This window comes from Herpailurus yagouaroundi, unplaced genomic scaffold (assembly GCF_014898765.1).
Source record: "Herpailurus yagouaroundi ecotype Mexico unplaced genomic scaffold, PumYag 28, whole genome shotgun sequence".
Classification (NCBI taxonomy): Eukaryota; Metazoa; Chordata; class Mammalia; order Carnivora; family Felidae; genus Herpailurus; species Herpailurus yagouaroundi.
The window spans coordinates 112,334,845-112,359,557 of NW_024412376.1; the positions used below are offsets into that span (position 1 = coordinate 112,334,845).

The window sequence follows — 24,713 nt, forward strand, 5'->3', positions numbered from 1 at the left end:
GTCTTTGGATATGTGCTAAGCAATTAAAGAGTAGATTGTAGTGAATATTCACTGTTGTTCTATTTTATGCCAATAAATTTAATTTTCTATTCATAAAATAATCTGAATTAGGACCCTTGCCAATTCAGCAGCACTATTTTATTAGAACAAAGGAGATGAATAGGACATAAATTAGCCTGTCTGTTCGTGAAATCCAAAATAGCGGGAGTATTTGAGATTTTGACAAACCACCTCAAATTAAAGGCAAATAACCAGGGAAATGGCACAAGTGCAAATTTAGTAGAGTACTGATATTTGCAATAGTTATGGCTTAATGATGTTCTTTTAATCATGATACAGTATTTGATATGACCAGTTGACTATTCACACACAAATTATTGCCCCTTTTCACACTTTCTATACCCATATTAGGGGTCCTTGATAACAGATAAGAATGTTATAGCTCAAATAAATTATTATCTATTCTTTTTAGATTATCCTAATCCTAATCTGGTAATACAATGCCCTTTTTGAGAAGATTGCATCCAGTCAAAGGATAGCTGGTTAACATGACATATCAAATTTAAAAACTCTTAAATGGGACCTTCTCAAAACCTACCTTTCCCTACAACAGCCGGAGTTTCTTTGGGGAGCACTATTTTCTGACACTTCTGAATGATGCATGAATATTCTGGGAAAACAGTCCTAACAAATATCTTGCCACTGAACTCTACCTTTGCCTGGAGCTCAGCGAGGAGGAACTTTGCATGGCATCCCGCGTGAGGTGGCAGAATTGCTGTAGTATCAGGTTATAGGAATGTTTTCCTTAATGAAACGTGGTGCAGAGAACAAAATGGAGTCTCTCATGTCAAGCAGGAGCCTGTGTCAAGCAGGGACTGTGTCAAGTGATGATGCAAGCAAAGGTACTGCAGCTATGATATATCGCTGGGATCAGCATCAGCTGACACCCAGAACTGGTAACAAGCAGAAGCAAAGGAGGTTGGTAGGGGGCCCAAGACCGATTTAACTCCTTTTTAAAAGGGAAAGATTTTTGCAGCAAACTGTCAGACTCTTCAGACATGACCCCTCTATGTCTGACCACTTAAAAAAAGCAACTGTGCCTGAAGACTCTGCTGGATTGATCTCCAAACAGAACTGAGATCCTTCACCGCTTGAACATAATAAGCAGCAAATTCCAAGAGCTGATCCAGACTCAGACCTGGTCTTTATTTCAACTGTGCACCCATAGACTGACTTCTAGTTTGGTTTGTTAACTTCCTACACCCTTCTGTTGTCTTGTTTGTTGCGTGGTTTGTCTTATGTTCTTTTCTGTGTGATTAAACCAAGTTTAATCACATGGTGAAAGGTCATTGAGTTTGGAATCCTGAACCTGCTTTATAATTGTGATTGACTTTGCTTTGTGATTGAATAAAGCTGATGCTGTGGAAAGACACTACTCGTGTGTGTGCCTTCATAGCCTGCTCATGACAGGTGGAAACGAAGACAATGACATCTAAAACTTTCCATGGATTCACAAGAAAGAACTGCTATCTTGGTGTCAAATCTTGAACTTAGATAAAATAATTTTGAACATACAGCTGCTATTTTATTACAGTGACCATTCAGCAGATGGGCAGTTTGCCTTCAAAAAGGATACTGATATTGAGACCATTTCTTTAATGGAGTCACTGCTAGGGAACCTCATGCATTTAGTAGTACAAGAAGATTGCATAATACACTTTGGAGATGTTGGCAAGGTACAGGTACACAATGGAGTACACACAATGGAGTACTACACAGGCACTCAAAATGATGCTGAGGAATTGAATTTACCGATACAGACAGATGTTCATGATTCATCCTTAAGCAGAAAAAAGACTAAACTGCATGCTGTCAGGATAGTTCCAGCAGCAAGTAACAGAGCATCCAATTCAAAATGAATTCAAAATGATATATTTGTTTTTATAGTTAAAATTATTAGATTTATTCATTCAATTCATCAAGCACAGATGTAGGACACCCTTCAGGGTTGGTGGATTCAGTGACCCAATAATGTTATCAAGGAACCAGGTGGTTTTACTTTGCACTGTCATCCAAATTATGCATCATCCTACAACTGATTCTCCAAATATGAGATAGATTCCAGGTGCAATTAAGAATTGCTCGCTTCCTCATTCATATTCAGATAGAGAAGTAAAGAATGGCTTTCATTTGCTGTAAATACTGGAAGAGGTACTTTTCTAGAAGTCTCTAGCAACCATTTCCTCATATATCATTGGCTAGAATTACATCATTTGCTGGTAAAGGGACTGTGATTCTCTTTAGATCAGTCAGGCTCACACACTGAGTTAAGTAAGGTCGATTTCTGAAACCAGAGTGCTGCTATTCAATGGAGAGTAAGGTAGAATGAGTTTGGAGAGTCAAACACAATTTTTAAAATATCCATATAATTTCTATCTATGAGTAGCTAGAAAATTAAGGCTAAAATATGGTAGTGTCTGAACAATAAAATTATATTTCTTATAGATTTAAAAAAATTATCTATCTCTATGTATAGATAGTCTAGAAAAATAATACTACAAAATGGTGGTATCTGGGTGATGGAATTGTCTTTTTGTACATTTTCTTCCTTTTGTTTATTGGGACATTAATTTATAACTAAGCACCTTAGTCTCTTTACATTTTTAGTATGAGAACTTTCAAATAAAGAATAAAGGAAATAGTAAAATGAAGCCTCAGAGTATCTATTACCTAGTTTCAACAATGATCAATTTGTGGCAAATCTTGTTTTATGGATTGCTTTGTAATTGTTTGTAAGAAACACTTGATTTTAGTTTAAAAAAGTTAGGATCTAGTCACCTATTTAACATTTTCTCTAATTCATACAATTCACCTTTATGCAAATCAGAAAAACCAAGCTATGGATAGCCCAATACTGTTCTTGTAAATTGCTCAAAATCCCTCTTGAATTGGGCCCAATGTATCTGAAAGTTTGGTTTTGTTTAGTATCTTACCCTACCTATGCTTCTCAGAAATTTGTACTGCTGGATCCCCAATATGAGGGGGAAAAGCATATGCTTCTAGGAACCTGGGCATACAAATGAAGTGTCTCACTGAAAGCTAGAGCTATTTTGAAATCTCATTTTTATTTGTAAAATCCATGAATATTGGCATTTTACTCTCTATATATTTAACAGAAATAGAATGTTTTAATTTACTCACCATTGAATAAATCTGACATAGTAGGAAGTTGGTCCATGTTGGTCTTATGGCTTCCTGTCCTCCAAGGCACCCTGACAAATACTCCTGTGAACACAAGGTCCTCAGTTTGAAAGGCACAGCCTAGGATTTCTTTTCATTTAAGACTCTGATTCTGCCATTAGATTTTTGTTTTCTTGACTGTGAAACTCCATTTTTTTAAGGACTTTGGCTTGAATTTAGTCCTCTTGCTTTTTCTACCACAGACCTCCTCAGTTAGTGTGTCCTTTCCTGGGATGTAATCCTCAGTTGCCAGGCCTATTGACTCCTGTCCTAGCCAGGCCTGATCCAGTACCCCACAAGAGGATGTTGGGGCCATAAACCCCAAACAATGCAACACTCATTCATTTAATAGATTTTTATTGAGTGCCACCTATGGGTCCAGCACTTGGGCAGGCCTTGGGAATACTGTGGTTAAACACTCCTGTCTTTAAGGAGCCTACACTGTCATGGGGACATGGATGTACAGACAGTTACAAAGTGGGCTAAGAAGTACAACATTATGTGAAGTACTGTGTCCTATGAAGCACAGAGCCGGGTCCCTTAAGTGGCTCAGGAATGTCTTTCAAGAATGCAATGTAGTATAATGACAGGAAAGACAAGGGAGGGAGTGGCTAGGTGGTAATTTTCTATATTTGAAAGAAAACTTAGTCTTATACAACCATGCAAAATGTTTTCTGAGAAGTAAAGGGATTGTTAAAAAAGAATTCAATATGGGAACTTATTTCCAGGGTTACTGATTACGCTGAACCAACAAGAAGGGACTGGCACAAAGAGTTTGATCACTTAGGGGTGTGGATTAGGAAAAAAAAATTGTATTTCTTTCAGATTGAGCCTTTTTTTGGGTGAACTGTAGTTCAGTTATACAGTTATAACTGTAGTGTGTATTTTATCCAAGTCTCAGTACTTTTGCTCATGAACTTTCTTTGTTATCCTGGTGAAATCTTCATTATTTGTGAGTTTTTGGCTTTCTGTAAAATCTCTGCCAAACAGAATCAATTGCTCCACTGTCTCCCTTCCCTTAGCCCTTGTTTCCATACCACACATGGAGCATCTTCATTTGCCTCTCCTGCTATGTCTTCCTGCCAGTGGAAAGCAATTGGTCATTCCACCTCTAACCTCAGAACTCAGTATAGCACTTAGATACAATAGATATTTTAACAAATATATGGATTAAATATATTCAAATTTTATTTTATTTTCATAGTCTACTGATTATTTTGATCACTTTATCATTAAAAGTCTATACTATCTCAGGATCCAGAAATTTTAGATTTATTTTCTCTTTCTTGTTTCTCAATACAAGAATGAGGTATTGGTGGTGACATTGGCATTTGTTCTGAAATTGTCTTGATTGGTGAATATGATGTGAGACTCATTTCCTACTGAGTAATTCAGCAACAATCATTCCCAATCAATGGTGAGCTCCTTTAAGGTGGAGAGAGAGGGATAGGCCTCATCCACACACAGTGGATCAGGGCTGGGTAATAAAACTGAAAGAGAAAACAGATGAAGAAAGGCCTGTGCCTACCCTTTCCAGGCCCTCTATGGATGTATAGCCCTGCACCTCAAATTACTTAGGCAAAAGACTGTTTGATGTTTAGACTTTTATTTTCCAACTTTAGCCCTCCTTTCTTTTCCATTTCAGGTATATATCAGACACAAAAATACTATAGGTTGACTCTTGACACTGGATACTCACCTTGAAATATTTTCAGACCATGAAAAAAATGGCACATCCATTCTGACAGCCTGTTTGGGGGTTCCAGTTTTAATAATTTACATCCCATACTTCCAGAAATTCTACACATAGGGCAGGGTCTCATTATCATTTATGTGTTTTGTTTTAACTTTATTAGGCCCAAACAAACTAAGAGTCACTAATAGGTAGAAAAACATATTACTGTAGTATATTGGGATTTGGGTTGGTAACAGGAAGTTGTGGCTTCCAGAGATCAAAATAGCCTTGTTTGTGACATTAAAAGGAAATCAAAGAGTTGTTCATCTTAGGTCAGGTTTTAAACAAGTAGAACAACATATTTTATGATAATATTTCTGGTCATTCTGTAAATACTTTTGGGTGAGTCTGCTGTTCTAGGCATTATGCTAGATGCTTTGAAGAATAAAAGATGAATAAAAACAAAATTATTTCCTTAAAAGAGACTGCAATAACAGTTAGCCTTTCCATTCATTATGAACAAGATAATTTTGTAACTCCCAGAGGCATTGTGCCAAACACAACTTGCTAGAACTTATTCAGGCATCGCTAGGTTCTGCAGTCCAATTTTGATTAATTTAGCACCACTTAACCTCCTTTAACCTGGACACTTCTGGTATTAGAAATGTCAGGGGCTCCTGAGTGGCTCAGTGGATGGGTGTCTGACTTTGGCTCAGGTCATGATCTCACGGCTCATGGGTTTGTGCTGACAGCTCAGGGCCTGGTGCCTGCTTTGAATTTTGTGTCTCCCTCTCTGCACCTCCCCCACTTGCATTCTATCTCTCTTTCTCAAAAATAAATAAAAATTAAAAAAAGTCTTTTATATTATCATCCACCAAATAATTAATATTGTTAAATATTCAGTCCTATCTCTTTTTTTAGAATGAGGCATTACATAAAAATACAAGTAGGTAAGTTTAAAAAAGAAACCAACTAAGACATTGTATCTTTGACTGGATGTTGAGTAGTGATTGCCTTCCCACAGATAATTTAGATAATTTACATATATTCTTTTTCTGGTTAGCCTTATAGATTCAAAAGGGGCAGTCTTTCAGGTCTTGAGATTAATTACTTATCAAAAATCCTTTAATGCTGGAAAACCACCAATCTAGAAGTTAAAAATGCACTATTAAAGTATGGTAGCTAACAACCCAGCCTATAACCTATAACTAGACTGATTGGGCTCAAATCCCAGCTTGGACACTTACCAGTGTGTCACCTAGGTTGAGTTATTTAAGTCCTGGCAAAACAAAAATGAAAAAGGGGCACCTGGAGACTCAGTCGGTTAAGCGTCCCACTCTTGATTTAGGCTCAGGTCATGATCTCACCATTAGTGAGATCAAGTCCCTAATCAGGTTCTGCACTCGCAGCACGGAGGCTGCTTAGGATTCTGTCCATGTCTCTTTCCTTCTCTCTCAAAATGAATAAATAAAAATATAAAAAACAAAATCAAAACCAAAACAAAAAAACAACCAAATAAACAATAAACAAGTGGGGATACCCAAACTAAAAACTGCCCAGCAAAAGAAATCATCACTAGAGTCAAAAGGCAGCTTATGAAATAGGAGAAAATATTTGCAAACCACTTATCTGATATAGGGTTAATCTTCAAAATATATAAAGAACTCCTACAACTCCAGCAAAAACACTAATAACCTGATTTTTTAAATGGGCTAAGAATTTAAATAGACATTTCTCCGAAGAAGATATACAAATGCTTCCCCCCCACCAAAAAAAAAAATTCTATACCAATATCAGGGAAATGCAAATCAAAACCAGAATGAGATATCACCTCAAGCCTGTCAGGATGGTTATCATTAAAAACAAAACAAAACAAAACAAACAAACCAACAAAAAATATTGGTGAGAATGTGAAAAAAGGAAACTCTTGCACGCTGTTGGTGGGAATGCAAAATGGTGTAGCTACTATGGAAAATAGTATGGAGTTTCCTCAAAAAATTAAAAATAGAACTACCACATGATCCAGCAATCACATTTCTGGGTATTTATCCCCAAGAATTAAAATTAGGAGTTTGAAGTGATATTAGTACTCCTATTTCATTACAGCATTATTCACAATAGCTAAGACATGGAAACAAATTAAATGTCCACGAACAGATGACTGGGCAAAGAAAATGTGGTATATAAAAACAGCATTTTTCACAGAACTAGAACAAATAATACTAAAATTTCTATAGAACTACAAAATACCCCAAATAGCCAAAACATTTTTGAGAAAGAGGAACAAAGCCGGAGGTTTAAATTCCAGATTTCAAAATACACTGCAAAGCTATACTAAAAAAAAAAAAAAAAAAAAAAAAAAAAAAAAAAGATGGTAGTGGCACAGAAACAGACACACAGGTCAATGAAACAGAATAGAGAGCTCATAAATAAAACCACATATATATGGTCAATTAATCTCTGACAAAGACATAAAAATATACAATGAGGAAAAGACAGTCTCTTCAACAAATGGCATTGGGAAAACTAGACAGCTACATGCCAAAGAATGAAACTAGACCAAGTTCCTACACTACACACAAAAATAAGCTCTAATTGGGTTAAAGACCTAAATGTGAGATCTAAAACCATAAAAATCCTAGAAAAGAACACAGGCAGTAATTTGTCTGACATTGGCAGTAGCAACTGTTTTCTAGATATGTCTCCCAAGGAAGGGAAACAAAAGCAAAATTCAACTATTGAGATTACATCTATATAAGAAGATTTTGCACAGTAAAGGAAACCATCAACAAAACAAAAAGGCAATCTACTGAATGGGAGAAGATATTTGCAAATGATATATCTGAGAGAGGGTTTGTATCCAAAATATATAAAGAACTTACACATCTCAACACCAATAATAATAATAATAATAATAATAATAATTTAAGTAAAAAATGGGTGAGGACCTGAACAGATAGTTCTCCAAAGAAGACGTACAGATGGCCAACAGACACATGAAAAGATGCTCAACATCACTGGTCATTAGAGAAATACAAATCAAAACCAAATGAGACATCACCATATACCTGTCAAAATGGCTAGAATGAAAAACATAAGAAATAACAAGTGTTTGCAAATATGTAGAGAAAAATGAACTCTTGTGCATTGTTGGTACGAATGTAAATTGGTGCAGCCACTGTGGAAAAAGTATAAAGATGCCTTCAAAAATTAAGAATAGAAATAGTATATCATCTAATAATTCTACTATTGGGTATGTACCAAAAGAAAATGAAACACCAGTTTGAAAAGATATGTGCATGCTATGTTTATTGTGGCATTATTTACAATAGTTAAGATATGGGAGCAATGTAAGTGTTTATCTATAGATAAATGGATAAGAAAGATTGGAACACACACTCACACATGAATACTATGCAGCCATAAAAAAAGAATGAGATCTTGCCATTTATGACAATGTGGATGGACCTAGAGGGCATTATGCTGAGTGAAAGAAGTCAGAGTGAGAAAGACAAATACCATATGATTCCACTCATATGGAGAATTGAAAAAACAAAACAAATGAATAAGCAAACAAAAAGCAGAATCAGACCTATAAATACAGAGAACAAACTCATGGTTGCCAGAGGAAAAGGGGTTGGGAGGATGGGAAAAATCAACGAAGGGCAGTAGGAGATGCAGGCTTCCAGTTATGGAATGAATAAGTCATAGGAATAAAAGGTACACATTGAAAATATAGTCAATGATGTTGTAATAGTGTTGCATGGTGACAGATGGTAGCTACATTTGTGGTGAGCATAGAATAATATACAGAGTTGCTGAATCACCAGGTTGTACCTTGGAAACTAATGTAATGTTATATGTCAACCATACTCAAATTTTTTTTACACATTAAAAACTTTAAAAAAATTAAAGAGGTTATACTAATACCATCCCTTTTGCTGAGATGAAATAAGTTATTCATATTTTTAAAGGTTATGGTGTAATATGTTTCCTGATGAATGTGTTTTAAATTTAGCTTAAAAAAGAGAAACTATAGTATATCAACATATTGAAATGCGATTTAGCCTTAAAAAAGGAGGGAAATCTGAAATATGTGACAACACGGATGGACCCTGAGAACATTATGCTAAGTGAAATAAGCAGTCACAGAAGGATAAATATTACATGATTCCAATTATATGAAGTATCTAAAATAGCCAAATCCATAGATTCAAAGAGAATGGTGGCTTCCAGGGACTGAGGGGAGAAACAGGGAGTTACTAATCAATGGGCATAAAGTTTCAGTTACACACAAGTTGAATAACCTAGAGATCTGCTCTGCGATATTGTACCTATAGTCAACAACAATGTATATTCAAAATTTTGTTCAAAGAGTAAGTTTCACATTAACTGTTCTTACTACAATAAAGATTTTTAAAAATTACATAAATCTTTGTACCATAGTTCCCTTCTCTGCAAGATGGACATAAAAATGATGCCTGCTTTACAGGCTTGTTGTGAAGATTAAAATATACATGAAGTGTCTTGAAGAGGATATGGCACAGGTAAACATTTCATAAATGTTACCTATTATTATTTTTTACTTGAAGATAAAAACCTGCTACCTAATTATACCAATAGTCTCCTATTGGGACACAAAGAGATTGGGTACAAAGAAATGCTCAGTAAATAATTCAATCAATGAGTATTTTTGAATGCCATGTTTCAGGTGCTGTCTAGTTCATAGGATAGAGCCAAAGAAAACAATATAAAGATTTTAGTCTTAAGGGTTTTCATCCTAATGGAAAAAACTGTAAATGATTTTAACTATTAATAAATATTTTGAAGAAAAAGATGGCAGGCTAACAGCATGGAGACAGATAGGAGATATTAGTGGCACAGACTGTTTTAAATAGAATTTTCAGGACTCCCTGAAGGAAATAATATTTGAGCATAGACAAGAGTGAAGTGATAGTGTAAGTTCTGGGAAAATCAATGAGAATTCTAGGAAGTGAGAACAGCCAGTGTAAAGACAATGAGGCAGAACTAAATTCCGGGGTCAAGAGCAAACAGAAGGAGTGACATGTAGCAGTTGGAGATAAGGTGGGAGTAGCCAAATAATTTTGGATTAATAGTAGATACCTTCAATGGATCAATAGAAATGATGGAACTGATTTAAAAAATACTCCAAGAAATATAAAATATTATGGAAATTAGGGACCGCAATAAGATATGTTTTTTTTTAAAATTTTTAATGTTTATTTATTTTTGAGAGACAGAGAGACAGAGCATGAGTGGGGGAGGAGCTGAGAAAGAGGGAGACACAGAATCTGAAGCAGGCTCCAGACTCTGAGCTGTCAGCACAGAGCCCAACATAGGGCTTGAACCCATGAACCATGAGATCATGACCTGAGCTGAACTGGACACTTTAAGCAACTAAGCCACCCAGGTGTCCCTACCATTAGATAAGTTTGTAAGAAAGACTTTAGGACATTGAATAGAAGGAGTTTTTCTCTTGTTCATAACTGAAAAGAAGAACTAAGTCCCACCCTTCCTATGAGAAACTGCAAAGAGATACCAAAAATTGGGGCCAGACCCCATCCCTCACCAAGAGTAGACACACTGTGGGATGAAATAACTTGTTCTCCTAACAGTACCCAGCACTCAACTCTCAACATGTATAAAGAGGAAACTAGGGAAAAGAGTGGTGAAAGTCAACAAACTCTTGGACACCACAGTATTCATAGGGAAAGGTTATTCCTCTTTCTCTTCCTGAAGCTCAATGATAAAAGCACATTGGGAGAATCACATGTAAAGATCACATGTGTGTTCACATGTGTGCAAGTGGGGAGATTGGCTTCTCTTTCCTCAGCTGGATGGATGATAAGCTATTGAACACACAAGTCTTCCTGGAGCTTCTATGGCAGAGTCGTGTGGTGAGAGTCTTCTTGGAGAATTTAAGAACTTGCCACTGAAGTTGGGGAGCCACTTGTGAACCAAACATAGCTGCTCACTTCTAGTCTTCAGATTTGAATAAGAGTTCACTGGAGTAGCTCACACTAACAGGGTAGGAAAGGACTGTGGTCCAGAATTTGTTCCTGACAGGGAATAAATAGCCTCCTCTACCTAAGGCTGTTATTCTGTGGTTTTTGAAGGTTCAAAAGGTGGTTATCAATGGTTACCATAGCTATATGCAGAGCAGCATGAAGGAAAGGAAAAGGGCAGGATAGCTTCTAAGTGAAGGGAAACTCTAGCTAGAGAAGGAATTAGGGGTAGAACGGGTGTCAGAGCCCAGAATGGATGTGGCCGATTCTCTCTGAGGGATTCCTCAATAGCTGAGAGAGCTAGAGAAAAGCTGAAAATCATCCAAATAAAAACAAGCACATCACCAGCACAGAGCTCTCAATTGTAGAATCTGATAGCCATAGACAAACTGGACTGAACCAGAGAAAGACCTGGGACACTGTCCCCCACCAACAGGCCTGATTATGTAAGATTTCTTACCTCTATCTCCCCCTCTGACCCCAAAACTAGAGGAACTAAGTAGTGAGGAGAGAGGAGCCAGATGTTCCAACTTCTCTACTCCAAGCAGCCAGCGTCACAGTTTAAGCTTATGTTGAGGGGAAAAAGAAGGCAAACTTACTTATATTAGATTCACAGTTGAAATTTTATACTAGACAAAAATTCTAGCAACTGAAATTAGTAGAAAATGATCACATGTGCCAAGATTTTATGAAGACTTATGAAAAGGAGATTCAACCCATCATGGTTGGAAGCTTTCACTAGAATAAAAATAAAATGATTTAGCGTTTATGCTCCTGTTGAGACGTAACCAAGCAATAAAACATAATAATACAAAGCACGCAGGATCTACTAAGGAGGCAAATGCACTAATCTAAAATCATAATCTTGTGGAATTTTTAAAACATTGAAATGTAAATTTTCATCCAGCTCCTCAGTTTTGATAAAGCATTGATTCTGTCAACTGTCTTTTTGGTTTAACAAAGTAAATGTGAACTTCCCTCAATCAGCGACAGTAAGATGGAGCCCTGAGACAGGCTCTGCACTGATAGCTTGGAGCCTGTTTGGGATTCTCCCTCTGCTTCTCTCTCCCCCTCCCCTGCTCACGTGCTCTTTCTTTCTCTCAAAGTGAATAAATAAACTAAAAAAAAAAAAAAAAGATCAAAAGTCTTCCAAGAGAAATTATATTTCAGAAATTCATCTAAGGAACATGGGTACCTCTAATCTAGGGACTTTGAGTTCTACCCTTGGGTCAAGCTAGACCAGTGGAAGTATACCCTCATTTATGAGTATACCCTCATAAATATATTTCCTATACAAATCTGTCACCAACCTTAACTTCAAAGTTATGTTCTCAGTCTTCTTTGAATTTATTATTAAAAACAGCTATAAAAAATTCTCTTCTATTTTTTGGTAAAAATATTGCTAGTATTATTCAATGCATTACTCAGTATAGCCCCTCTCTGGGAAATGTCTTCATCAATTTAGTGGCAGAAAAAAATCTCTCTGGATGTGCTTTTTTTCTTCCAAAGATGAGAATTGTAAAACTTTCTAAGTTTCCTTTGTTTTCCCTGTTGCCAGGACGTTCAGAGCCATTTTCATCTCTATCAGAGCAAGTATGTCAAACGATATATAGAACATACGTGCATTTGTACTTTTTTCTTGAATTTTATCCCTATTTTATCAATTTATTGTATGTGTGGGGGAATGTCTACCTGTAGAGATTCATATCCCAGAAAGGGTTTGCTTCATATCCCAGAAAGGGTTTGTTTAGAAGACTGAAAGCTGATCTCCTAACATGAAATCAATTAACCTTAAAAATGTTTTTCAAAGACTAATTGCAAAAAATTGTTTTAAAAGAAAATGGGTCCAAAAATCTTCATTCATTCACTAGTGTAACAACACTAACTAGTCTGTATTGTATATTCTAACAAATTAAACAATGAAAAGATTGTTTTAGCTTGTTATTGTGCATTAATTATAAAAACTCATGTCTTGTTTTTACTATAAGCATCATTAGGTATTGTAAAGCTTAGTAAAACCTCACATCAATGCCCAGAAAAATTATTCCTAGCATCATGAAGATAGTTGTACCAGATGCAGAACATCTCATGGAGGAATTTATTTTTTCATTTTATAATACTTTTTATTTGAAAGAATTTGCCTTCTTTGTGTACACTGGAATGTTATATTCTCTGTCTCATTTTAAATATTATCCCAAAAATAATTTAAGGGAGAAAAAGTTTTTGTGAAACTAAACTTTAAAATAATCCTCTGGGTAAGCACCTCTCAAACAAAAGACTGATAATAAAATAATCTAGATTAATAAGATTTCTTGCCTACCTAACTACATGACAGGTTTCTTGTCCTTCCCCTTCCTCAAACACTTCAAAAAACATGCAGAAACCAAGCTAGAGATAAGGATTCTTCCCTGATACAGGTAATGCAAAGGGAAGGACCAGAAATTTCTTTGGCAAACGATTCCATCTCTGGCCATTTGTGTGTGGCTGCTTTAATGCCAGGAACCCCACGAAGTGCAATACTGGGTTAAAAGCCAACCCTGGGCTAGCTGATGGAGTCTTCTCTGTTGAAAAAGTAGTGGATGAGACAGGCTGAGAAACAACCATCACATAGTGACACTCGATAGGAAAGTCTTAGAGGCAAAAAAGGAAGGGTTTCACAGACAGGTACAGATAGGTTAATGAAAAACAAATCACATTTTGGTTAAGAAAATAAGACAGAAAAAAGGAGAGTCGGTGATCCAGCAGCATTTTTACATGATCTCCTTACTGAGATAGAGTCCAAAGGTTAATTATATTGATGTTCTTTGTTTTCTCAGCTTGAACAAATTAAGGTGCATGAGTAGCTTCAAAACAATACATGATAGGAGGAAATGGAAACACAACTGACAATAGCTGTGTGTATTCTGATAACTCGCTCATTCACAGGTTTAACATTAGTCAATCTGTAATGCTAACCCAATAAATTGACCAATAAAAGGATTGCTTTAGCATTACAGAGACGTAACCTAGGTATAATTTGGAGGGCTTCCATAAATTAATTTTATTATTATGCATAAACATCCATATATTATCAGGCATAAAAGAACTTGACTCAAGCTAGGGGATATTTAAACAGTGATAAAAATCATCCATGACTAGCCACGCTGGCACTATACTTCTTCAGCATACTCATGCTTATGGCTATTAGATGCCTCATTGCTATGACATTGCTAAGTACAGGAAGGACTACGGAAAAGTTTGTTGGCTGGTAAAAATACCTGTGGTTCAAGTTATTATTTTACTAGTTATGCAATGTAACGTATCTATTGTGGGTTTCCAAGAGACTCAAGTTGACAAATATATTTCATCTTGACTCTGCCTCCACCTGGCACAGAAGGACACAGGGAAGACAGACTGCTCTGATCTCAGTCATGAAAAGGAGGGTAACTCATTGAATACATCTTCTTTATGCCACAGTTTAGGGCAAAAGGACCACAAAATAAAATTTATGATTTTAGGAAAACAGCAATGGAGAAAATAAATATTTGAATAAAAGACAAACTTTTGCTCTAAAATCCTTTTTCCACCCTCTTAGATATCAATTAACTTAAAAATGATTGACTTTGCTTTTGTACCCTACCTCTAAGAATAACTGTTAAGGAAATGCCTAAATACATGAAAAGCTCTATTTGGTGGATAATTTAATCTAATGTTTTATTCCTCCCTCTTTCTCTGTCATTCTTCAAATGTCTACTGAAGTATAAGCAGTATCATGAAATTTGATGACACATACAAAAACTCTCTGAGTAGACTGAATAAAGGTCATTAATACAGGAAGGGTATACTTAGAATTATCTTTTGGTTGATAACCACTCATCCTCTATTCACATATCCTTAATCTCTGGTTTCCTATAATTCTAGGATTTATCCATGGGTTTTTAAAAAATCATGAAGCCCTCTTATTTTTTGCATCTACATCTTTAGATGTGCATAACCCTAAGTTTACACGACCATCGGACCTTATAAAGAATTTGAGTTGGAATCTGGATTTTAGTAAAGAAAAAAGTCATGAGATTCTGTTAAAATGAGTCTGACCTGGTCTTGGCCCAAAGTTATACTAGAGAGGAAACTTTTTTCTTTTGAAAGCAAGAGTAGGGGCGCCTCGGTGGCGCAGTCGGTTAAGCGTCCGACTTCGGCCAGGTCACGATCTCGCGGTCCGTGAGTTCGAGCCCCGCGTCGGGCTCTGGGCTGATGGCTCGGAGCCTGTTTCCGATTCTGTGTCTCCCTCTCTCTCTGCCCCTCCCCCGTTCATGCTCTGTCTCTCTCTGTCCCAAAAATAAATAAACGTTGAAAAAAAAAAATTAAAAAAAAGAAAGCAAGAGTATAGTCAATATTTTCACAAAATATGAAATAAAATAGAATATAGCATTATTAAGCCAGTATTAACATTTTATTAATGAGGATTTCACTTTTTAAAGGCTGTGTAATAGGACAACTTAATCTCATAACCTGGAAGTTTTTACTTCATTATTGTTGCCTCTTTATTTTTGGCTAAATTGTACTTTCAAGTGAGTAGACAAAAACCTGGTACTATAACTTCAAGTAAATATACATGCTATTCTTCAGTGTTAAGTGATCTATTGGGCTGAATAAAAAGGGTAGATATGATGGTCTGTCTAGTCCCTAGAACAGTCCTAAAAATCCTCTTCCTCTTTCCTTTCTGTCCTCTTTCCATGCATATTTTTGAGATCCCATACATGTTAAGAACGGGGTACTGCCTGTTAAGAATTCAGCCCAGTGGAGTTGAGATATAAGAAAACAAAAAATTCTAGCTCAATACAGTAAGTGCTATGATACCATGAAAGTTCAGATGAGATACACCTGTCATTTATGGGGATTAGAGAAGGCAATTTGAAGATTATACCTGACACAAATACACAGATATTTGTATATACATGTATGAAAACATATTTTTTAATACATCACTTCCTTTGCAGAAGTAAGACAGTAATGACTGTGTTGGCTGATATGCCTTTCTCCAGTATAATGAAAGACATATACTATCTCAATTGGGGGTGAATATCTATAAACTACTTGGTTTTTCTAGAAGAATGAAAGCACATAATTTTAAGGTATTAATACTTTTTTAATCTCTACTATATTTTCAACAGATGACTTACAGTCAATACCAAAGGAGAATTTTCATTATATGCATGGTAGAGTGGAAAGCATGTTAGACAAATTAAAAAATATAGCTGTTACTCCTGGGTTGGTGGGTCATAAACAATGTGATTTTGACCAAATCATTTAACTTAATTAAATGATTCTTCACTGAAAACATGAGGAGGCTGAGCAATATGATTTAAAATTTCTTCCTAGATTTAAACTTCTGAACTTTACAAAACTCCTGGTGCACGTTAACACTTTTAAACTATTATGATCTTAAGGCAATAACTTTTAAGTTTCCACTCTTAGAAAGTGCTTATAAATTATTTATGTTCTCATGCTCCCTATAAAATTGACTTAGTCCTGCTCCCCATACAAACAGTCCCCACTACACTTGCCAAGACCCGTCAGACTGGTTCTATTTACATCATTAGTGACTTCTTTCTTCACCTCAATCCAGCCCATGAAATTGCTGATATAGTCTGAATGCACACACTTGATTGCAGACCTGGTCTCCACAGGGCTCTTCCCAGCTGGTCAGCGATGTATCGGTGAGTTCCTTTTTTCTGTCTTAAATTAACTTGTAATTCAAAATGGCATAAACCACACCACAGAATGTGTAGATCTCTAATTTATTATTTGTTTAAGAAAATATTTTTGATTTTAACATAAAATTATGTCAAGAAATACATTTCTCTTCTTTCTGCATTAGTGTTCCCTGGGATGTAAGGCTTCATCCCCAAATATTTTTGTATATATTTTCAGGTGGATTTAATAAATGATAAATGTAGATGGGGTTTGACAGCTGTCTTTTAGTTAACTGGTTAGTTAGTTTCAAGAATAGAGTGTGTTCTTAGCTTGGGCTTTGTGTTATTGAGAAAGTATTCTTATTTTCAAAGGTATACGTGAGAAAAAAAAATCTGAAATCATGCAGTTCAAAATTATATTCATTTCTAGAAGTAAATAATTTAAATTTCAAAATTATAGATGTTTTGAAAGGAAAAAAAATAATTTAAGGAGACAGTCTGATCAAATTATTAGAGTTGGATTTAAAAAATAAATCCAGTGATATACCTGGCCACAATCACTTCTCTAACAGATAAATCATAATTATTTTGAAGTTGTTTTCATTCAAAGTTAGAAACTAAACAGTAACAAAGTTTCTATGTACTAGTTTGGACTCTGAAAAATAATTTTATCTCCAGATTAAGATTTTATTTTCTCTAAGTGATATATTGGCATGTCATTTTTTTTTTTTTTTTTTTTTTTTTTTTTTTTTTTTTTTATTCTACTTTGAGAAGGAAACAGTTCGGAAAAACTTCCGGTAGAATCTTAATAGGGGCAAACACTCAGTTTCTGTCATTGATAGAAAGCTCCACATACTTATGAAAAGTTTAATACTCTTCTATACACATTGATGAAGCAACTAAGAGCTACAGACATAAATTTAGTCAGACTTCAAGGCTCCCTACCTTTTGCAAGTACTTCCCTATAATCCATGATGATTCTTCTGTCCTACACTTTTTACTACATTATCTTTAAGAATATTACTGTAAAAAAGAGTGCTTTTATTTAAACATATAATCTCTATCAAACTTAAGGTACTAAATAGATTTCAGACTTTGTCTATGCTAGATATGAGTGAGTCTAGAAATTGTGTAGAGGAGCTATAACATGGGGGTATTGGAATGCATTTTTCTGAGTAGAGTCTCTAATTTGAAGGAAAAGATGTACCTATTTTTTGGTCCTACTTCAGAGAGGAGGGAAGATATCTCTCAGGAAAAAACAAAATAAACAAACAAAAAACTCCTCCCTGATCTAAAACTGTAAAAAAAGGGGAGCATATCTATGTTTGTCAGCCTAGGAGATGTTAAGAGAATGGGCTAGAGTGGAAAGGGACTAAATTTACTATGCACATTTGCACCAACAGGAAGGCTTTGAAGAAAGAGGTGTAATTGAAATACATTCTTTCTAAGGACATTGGTTCATAGCTGGGCAAACATATAAGAAACACTGGAGGGTTTTATCAAATGTCACATTCCTTCCTCGCTAGCCAAATTTCTGAGAGCCCCCTCCCTCATTGCACCTGTTCTAAATGAGAACCACTATTTTAGAATTTAAAAGTAAAAAGGAATTTGGACTAGGTAAATATTATTTTTCATACGCTACCGTTTCCCCCAAATTCTTATTTTATACTATCCTTTGAGCACGAAGAGAATAACCCATGGATTTTATAAGCACACACACAGAGAGCAGAAGGTTGAAGAAAAATTTACTAGGAATAAGTTCATAGGGAAGAGATTGGGAAGAGAAGAATATATTTATTAAATATATTTATTTTTGATGGGATGTATGCTAACTGTAGTTATCTGCAACCACTGATAAGAATGAAAGATAAACAGACTGAATTTATAGACAGTATCTACACAAATTTAGATGCACAAAGGCAAAAGGAGTAAAATTCAAATTAAAAAAATGGACTTTAGTTTTTACTCAGTAGGGTGAGAACTACCTCTCAGTTTGTGTGTGGCCCATGGACCCTTTCCATTAGATTCAATGGGGGCTTATTAAAAATAGAAAAGCCCAATTCTCATCCTAGAAATTCTCATCAATCTCTGGTTGAGGCATGGGAATCACATTTTTTAAAAGTTACACCAGGTAACTCTTATTCACTCTAAAGTTTGAGAAGTACTGATTACAGTGTAAAGCTATAAAAAAGAAAGGAACTTGTAAGGTGGAATGGAATTAAAGCACAAATGAAATAGGTCAGCTTTTAAGAGAGCTGTAGCCCTTTGTTTTATTTAAATTGGTATAATTATATGATAATGGGAGGTAATCTCTCCCTAGTCACTTTTCCCTCCAAGGGAGAAGAGTACTCATTTATGCAATGTAGTGATGATGATTAAGGAAGAGAGGATAATTTCAGAAGGTAAGGGAAACTGAAGGGTGGATACAAACATGATTTGGGTAGTTTGTGTCCAACAGGGAGGGTCTTAATATGGATCAAAAATATGTTTGTTTAGAGGGAAACCTTAACGTAAAACCAATCAAGCATATCCCCCTCCCCCACCCTCTAACCCAAATCAATTCAGAGATAGTGATACTGAAAGGTCACCAAATTGAGGTTTAGGCCCAGAGTTGCTATGGGATCCTGAAGAAAGAAAACTATCTGTTGAGCACCTGTTATGTATTGTACATTTTCTAAAATACTATCTTGTTTAATTCTGGAAATACCTTGAGAAACACTTATTGAGTGGCACCTGGGTGGCTCAGTTTGTTGAGTGTCTGACTTTGGCTCAGATCATGATCTCCCAGTTCGTGGATTTGAACCCTGCGTGGGGCTATGTGCTGACAGCTCAGAGCCTGGAGCCTGCTTCGGATTCTGTGTCTCCTTCTCTGTCTCTATCACTCCCCACTTGCACTCTGTCTCTGTCTCTGTCTCTGTCTCTGTCTCTCTGTCTCTGTCTCTCTGTCTCTCTCTCGAAAGAAAAACAAACAACAACAAAAAAAACCACACAACTTCCCCCCTCCCCAAATTATTGTGATTGCTCCTTTAAGAGTTGAAATAAGTGTGGCTCAGATTGTCCAGGGTTAGTCAATATTGAATCAGATAAGAATCTGATCTTGGCCTTCTTGGCTCTAAAGTCTATGCTGTTACTGCCATAACACATTGTCTATCATGTGCGGGGAGCTAAAAGAAGAGTCTTTGGAAAGTTTGCATTCTAATAGAGAAAGGGAAAACATGCACACACACACATATACAGATCTGGAGAAAATGTGCATGTATGTGTAGGCATACATGGCTATACAATGTCCTAGGCAAAGAAACAGATCGTATACAGATTGATATGAGATAATGTACACAAATGCTGAAGGAGGAAAGGTGGTGGCATGTATTTTACTTTCATTGGTACATTTTTAGAAACATTTTAAAGAATGCATGGACTGCCCTTATTTAATTTTCTTAAAACTATCTTTGTACTAAAACAAGATGAAAATGTGACCTAACTTTTCCACACTGTTTCAAAGGTGAGCAGTGACTGAGAGTATAATACCTCAATCACATCATCACTGTTTTCTAAAAAGGATTACAACATTTGCTATTGCATGAAAATCAAGTTCAATTCGAGCAGCATATCATGGAAAGAAGTCACCTGTCTGTTGTAACTATAACTGTCTCAATGGACCTTTGTTATTTTTTTCACTGTTGTCGGCTTTCCTCCAAAAATATGCCATTGTTTCAATACAAAGAGGGAATAAATAGAAACATTCAAGAAAAAAAGCAACATCGTGTGCTTTAGTATCAGCATTGAGCTTTATAAGTATGCCTGATGGCTTTAGTAATCGAGAATGGGGTGAGTTGGGTAGCTGTGGAGCAGGTCTTCTAAGACAGAAGGTGGTGAAATGGGTGCTCTGGCTGCTTTCCATGGCTTTGTCAGCATTAGGATTTAGAGGAACTGCATGAAGAACTTCATAAAGCACACTCCTTTGGGCATATTCTCATCAAAGACGGTGGGTGAGAATTAGGAAGAATGTCCTCACAACTGCAAGCATAATTTAATACATTTGAAATGAGTGGATTAGAGAATAGGAAAGTATTAAGAGGTTGAGAAAAAAAAAAATGGGTTGCAGAGATCTCAAGTTATGCCACAATCTGCAAGCCCGAACTTCTCCCACTTACTTACATGGCCTGTGTGGTTGGGCAATTTGTGAGACTTTTAGAATAGTAGCTCTGAAATAATAGAACTAAACTAGGGAAATCAGAAGTACCATACATCATCACTAAATTCTCTCTTGCAATCTTTTGTCTGAAGATGTCAGGTGATGTCTCTTTTTTGAAGCTGCAAAAGGAGATGCAGAAGAATTTGGCACTTTGTTTCAAGTCAACCTGTGAGTCAGCGAAGAACAAAATAATAATTGCCATCATTTGTTTTACATGTCCTATGTGCCAACTACCGTTTTAAAATATCATGAGTATTTAATCTTTATAACAACCTATGATTATATTATTATTCCCATTTTATAGGTGAAGAAATTGAGGCTCAGTTGGTAACATTATTTGCTCAGAGGTAACACATGGCAGAACTGGGAGTTAACCTAGGTCTATCTCTCTCTAAACCTATGCTATTAACCACAATGTTGTACCATCCTCCCGTCTCCTGTATCTACCACCATGGTTCTACAGCAAGGATGATTTAACTGTCTCATTGTGTCAAAATCTATAAAAGCTATAATTATAAGCAACAGTGTCATTATTCAATGGGTAGTCTTCTCAGTTTTCCTCCTGGTAGACAGGTAGCATTGCTATCTGTGTTCTATAAAGTAGGGGATTCAATGTTCAAAGATTAGGTAATTTGCATGTGGTTACAGGAATGGGTGAGTCAGTCAATAGTGGAGAGAGGATCTGTTTTTCCTGTTCACCTGTAAATTGAATCCAATATTGTCAAGTAGAAGAGTTAAATTAACACAGGTGTGTACATTATCTAGGAAATGCTACTGTTATTATTATTATTTCCATTTGAATATGTACAGAAATATATGACCTTTTAAAAATTAGTTGTTCACTTTAAAAGCTTGTCAGGTTGCATTTAGCAAAATTCAGAGAGGGTACATATAGCAGGAAAAAATACATATAGATGATTCCACCATATATTTTCTTATTTGGTACTTATCAACTACCCTGTAAGGTAGATAATTTTAATAGTACCATGAATTTACAGGTAGGGAAACCAAAGATTAGGAAGACCGAGACTTCCAAATCTCTGAGTAAGTGATTGGTAGAGCTGGAGTTTAATTCATCAGTTGAATTTCTTTTTACACATGAGGCCTAAGCAAACTCCTGATACATGGAGCAGAGTTGCTGTGGGTGAAGTGGCACTAAGGCTTGGGAGCCTTACTTGCTTTGTTTTCTTATCCCCTTAGGCATGCATGAGGCAACCTGAGGGATTTTTTAGCCCACTTTGAAAACAAATTAATTTCTCATTATTATGGTGGAAATAATGACAAGAGCCAACAGTTGTTGAACCTTTATTATGTGCCTGGTCTGATGGCAATTGCTGTATAGGTGTTATTTTGTTTAACCCTCAGAAGAACCCTATACTTAGGTCCTATCATTAGCCCCATTTATAGGTGGGGACATGTAGACTTAGAGAGAGTGAGTAATTTCAGAGCCACTTAGCTAGTGAGAGGCAGAGCCAGGACTTAATCCAAACTCATGGATGCCAATGAGTTTGATGCCAAAGCCCAGACACGGAAATGGAAGTCCTTTGTTTAAAGTCATAGAGCATAATCAAGAGTATCTTAAAATCAGCTGCTAGAGAATATTAACTAAAAGTATTTTATCATCTTTTCCATATACAGAAACTATAAAAAAGTTAGTAATATATATCTTGATGTTCTCTTTTCACAAAGATAATTACATAAAAGTGGCAATTTACCTTGATTGCAATTAATCTGTTTTGCATATTTTAATAGCATTGGATTTCTCTATGTAGGAGTGACAAGAAATTTAGGGTAACAGAGGTTTATATAAAAGGGAATTAATATAAACAAGTCTGGAGGCAAACAGGTAAACCTGTGAGGAGATTAACCAAGTAATCAGGAATTTAGGCTCCTGCTGTTGTGCTGTCCCACTAGCAATGAATATACATCCTCTAAATCACGGTCCAATATGATTGCCTGAGCTCCAGCTAGCACATATGCATTCTAGCTCTGAAATGCACATCAGGATTCCACCCACTGGAATAGAGACTCATTAGTCAGAACTTACTCACACGGTGACTCCTATGGACAAGGGACACTATTCTATTTTCCAGATGGCCACGTGCTTAACCAAATATCAAAAGTTCTATTAATAAGAAGAAAATATTTGGGATATACATTTACAAGTATCTACTACAGACATGTTAAGTTTGAACGATGGTAAGTGTATCCTATTGTGATGAACAGCAGGCAGTAGACATATGGGTCTGAAGTTAGCAATGTGATCCGAGCTGCAGTTACGGATTTGGTAGCCATCAGCATATAGATATGAATTAAAGCCGTGGGTGTTGGTAACTGAAAATATTTTATTCTTTTGGATAAAAAACACTGCCTTTATAATTTTATGGTATTGATTTGCACAGCAAGTTCTACCTTATTCTAACATGAATCTGAGCATATTTCATTATTGTCATTAAAATGCCAATATGTTAGGGTATTATTAATGTAATTATATAATGATCAATTTTATTAATTCTGTGTTCCATTCAAAAGTTAAGACCCAATACTTTCATATATTACAGGTCAACAACTGGGGCAGGGGATTCATTAATCAAGAAATCTCACATCTGGAAGAATAATATAAATATTAACAGAATCAGTAATTTTCCAATTGTCCTTCATTGACAAATTAATTCAGATATTATAAACAGGAGTTTCTAGACTACTGGAGGGATTCTTCGATTGTGGCTAACAGTGTTTGCAAGGAAAACAGCAACCTGGAAGACACCATAGAGTCTTAGCATGTGTTTCAATGGATACGTTCCAATTTTAAGGGCCATTACTGTTTTATGTAAAATGAAATGTCATGGGTCTAGGGATTTTTAAACTGGCTTAGGAGGCAAGCAGTAAAGACATTTTATGACTTCCTCTTACAAAACTTGGATCACTTGCAGTCCCTTACTTGTAATCCCTTTGTTCCAGTTATCTGGCATGTGGCAACCAGAGAAAATTATGTTAAAGCTACTTGTTTGATAAATGCTGAATTTTTATTACAAAAATATTAAGCATTTTTAAGTCATGTGAGACATGGAACACTAACTTTGCTGGAAATTAAAGAGCATTTAGATCAGTTAAAGTCCCCATTGTTTTTTTAACAAATGAAGAAAATGAGAGCACGTGCAACAATGGTGCAAGTTGGAGATTAAGGGATGCTGGAATTTGTGTGATGTTGCATATGCTCTCAGGTTTTTCAGCTGAGAAACTTCAGGCTCAGATGAAAGGACTTCATCCTTAACATTTTTTTAACGTATTTTTTTGACAGACGGAACACTAGCGGGGGAGGGGCAGAGAGCGGGAGACACAGAATCTGAAGCAGGCTCTAGGTTCTGAGTTGTCAGCACAGAGCCCCATACGGGGCTTGAACTCACGAATCACAAGATCACCACCTGAGCTAAAGTCGGAGGCTATCCTGACTGAGCACCCAAGCGCCCCAGAAAGGACTTAATCCTTAAGCAAGAACCCTCAGGACTAAGATGCAGGTCACTGGTTTTATAGTTCAGAGCTATTTCTACTATATCATGCCAACTCTCATAGGAGGCATCTAAGCAAAGTTATGAGAAAGATTTGGTAGGAAGATATCTAACGTTACAAAAAGTTTCTGAAAGTTTATATGTTAGCCTCAGAGCAGCCCCAAACTGAGGTTTCTCAACTATTTTTCTTCTAATAAGACCTGCCGCCACATACTCACACACTTCCTGTGAATTCCTATTTTCTTTTACACTTTTAAGTGCGTACAATTCCCAAGACTAGTTGCAGTGGCATCCCTTGTGACATTTCTGTGGGAAACTGGCTTTTCAAGTTCCTTACTCAGATCGTGCCAATTTAACATCTTGAAGTGGAAAGAGTTTGAGGAAAAGAAAGCAAAT

General features: G+C 36.0%; 1 protein-coding gene across 2 annotated transcripts in view; it reads left to right on the forward strand.

The window, feature by feature from the left end:
- The first annotated feature begins 16,516 nt into the window (after positions 1-16,516).
- The window catches only part of TMPRSS11E (transmembrane serine protease 11E), a 42,337-nt gene continuing 34,140 nt past the window's right edge, over positions 16,517-24,713 (forward strand). For both annotated transcript variants that reach the window (XM_040482015.1, XM_040482024.1), the window contains exon 1: positions 16,517-16,637. In XM_040482015.1, the coding sequence (XP_040337949.1) occupies positions 16,573-16,637 (65 nt within the window). In that variant the 5' untranslated portion in view covers positions 16,517-16,572. The remainder of the gene's footprint in view (positions 16,638-24,713) is intronic.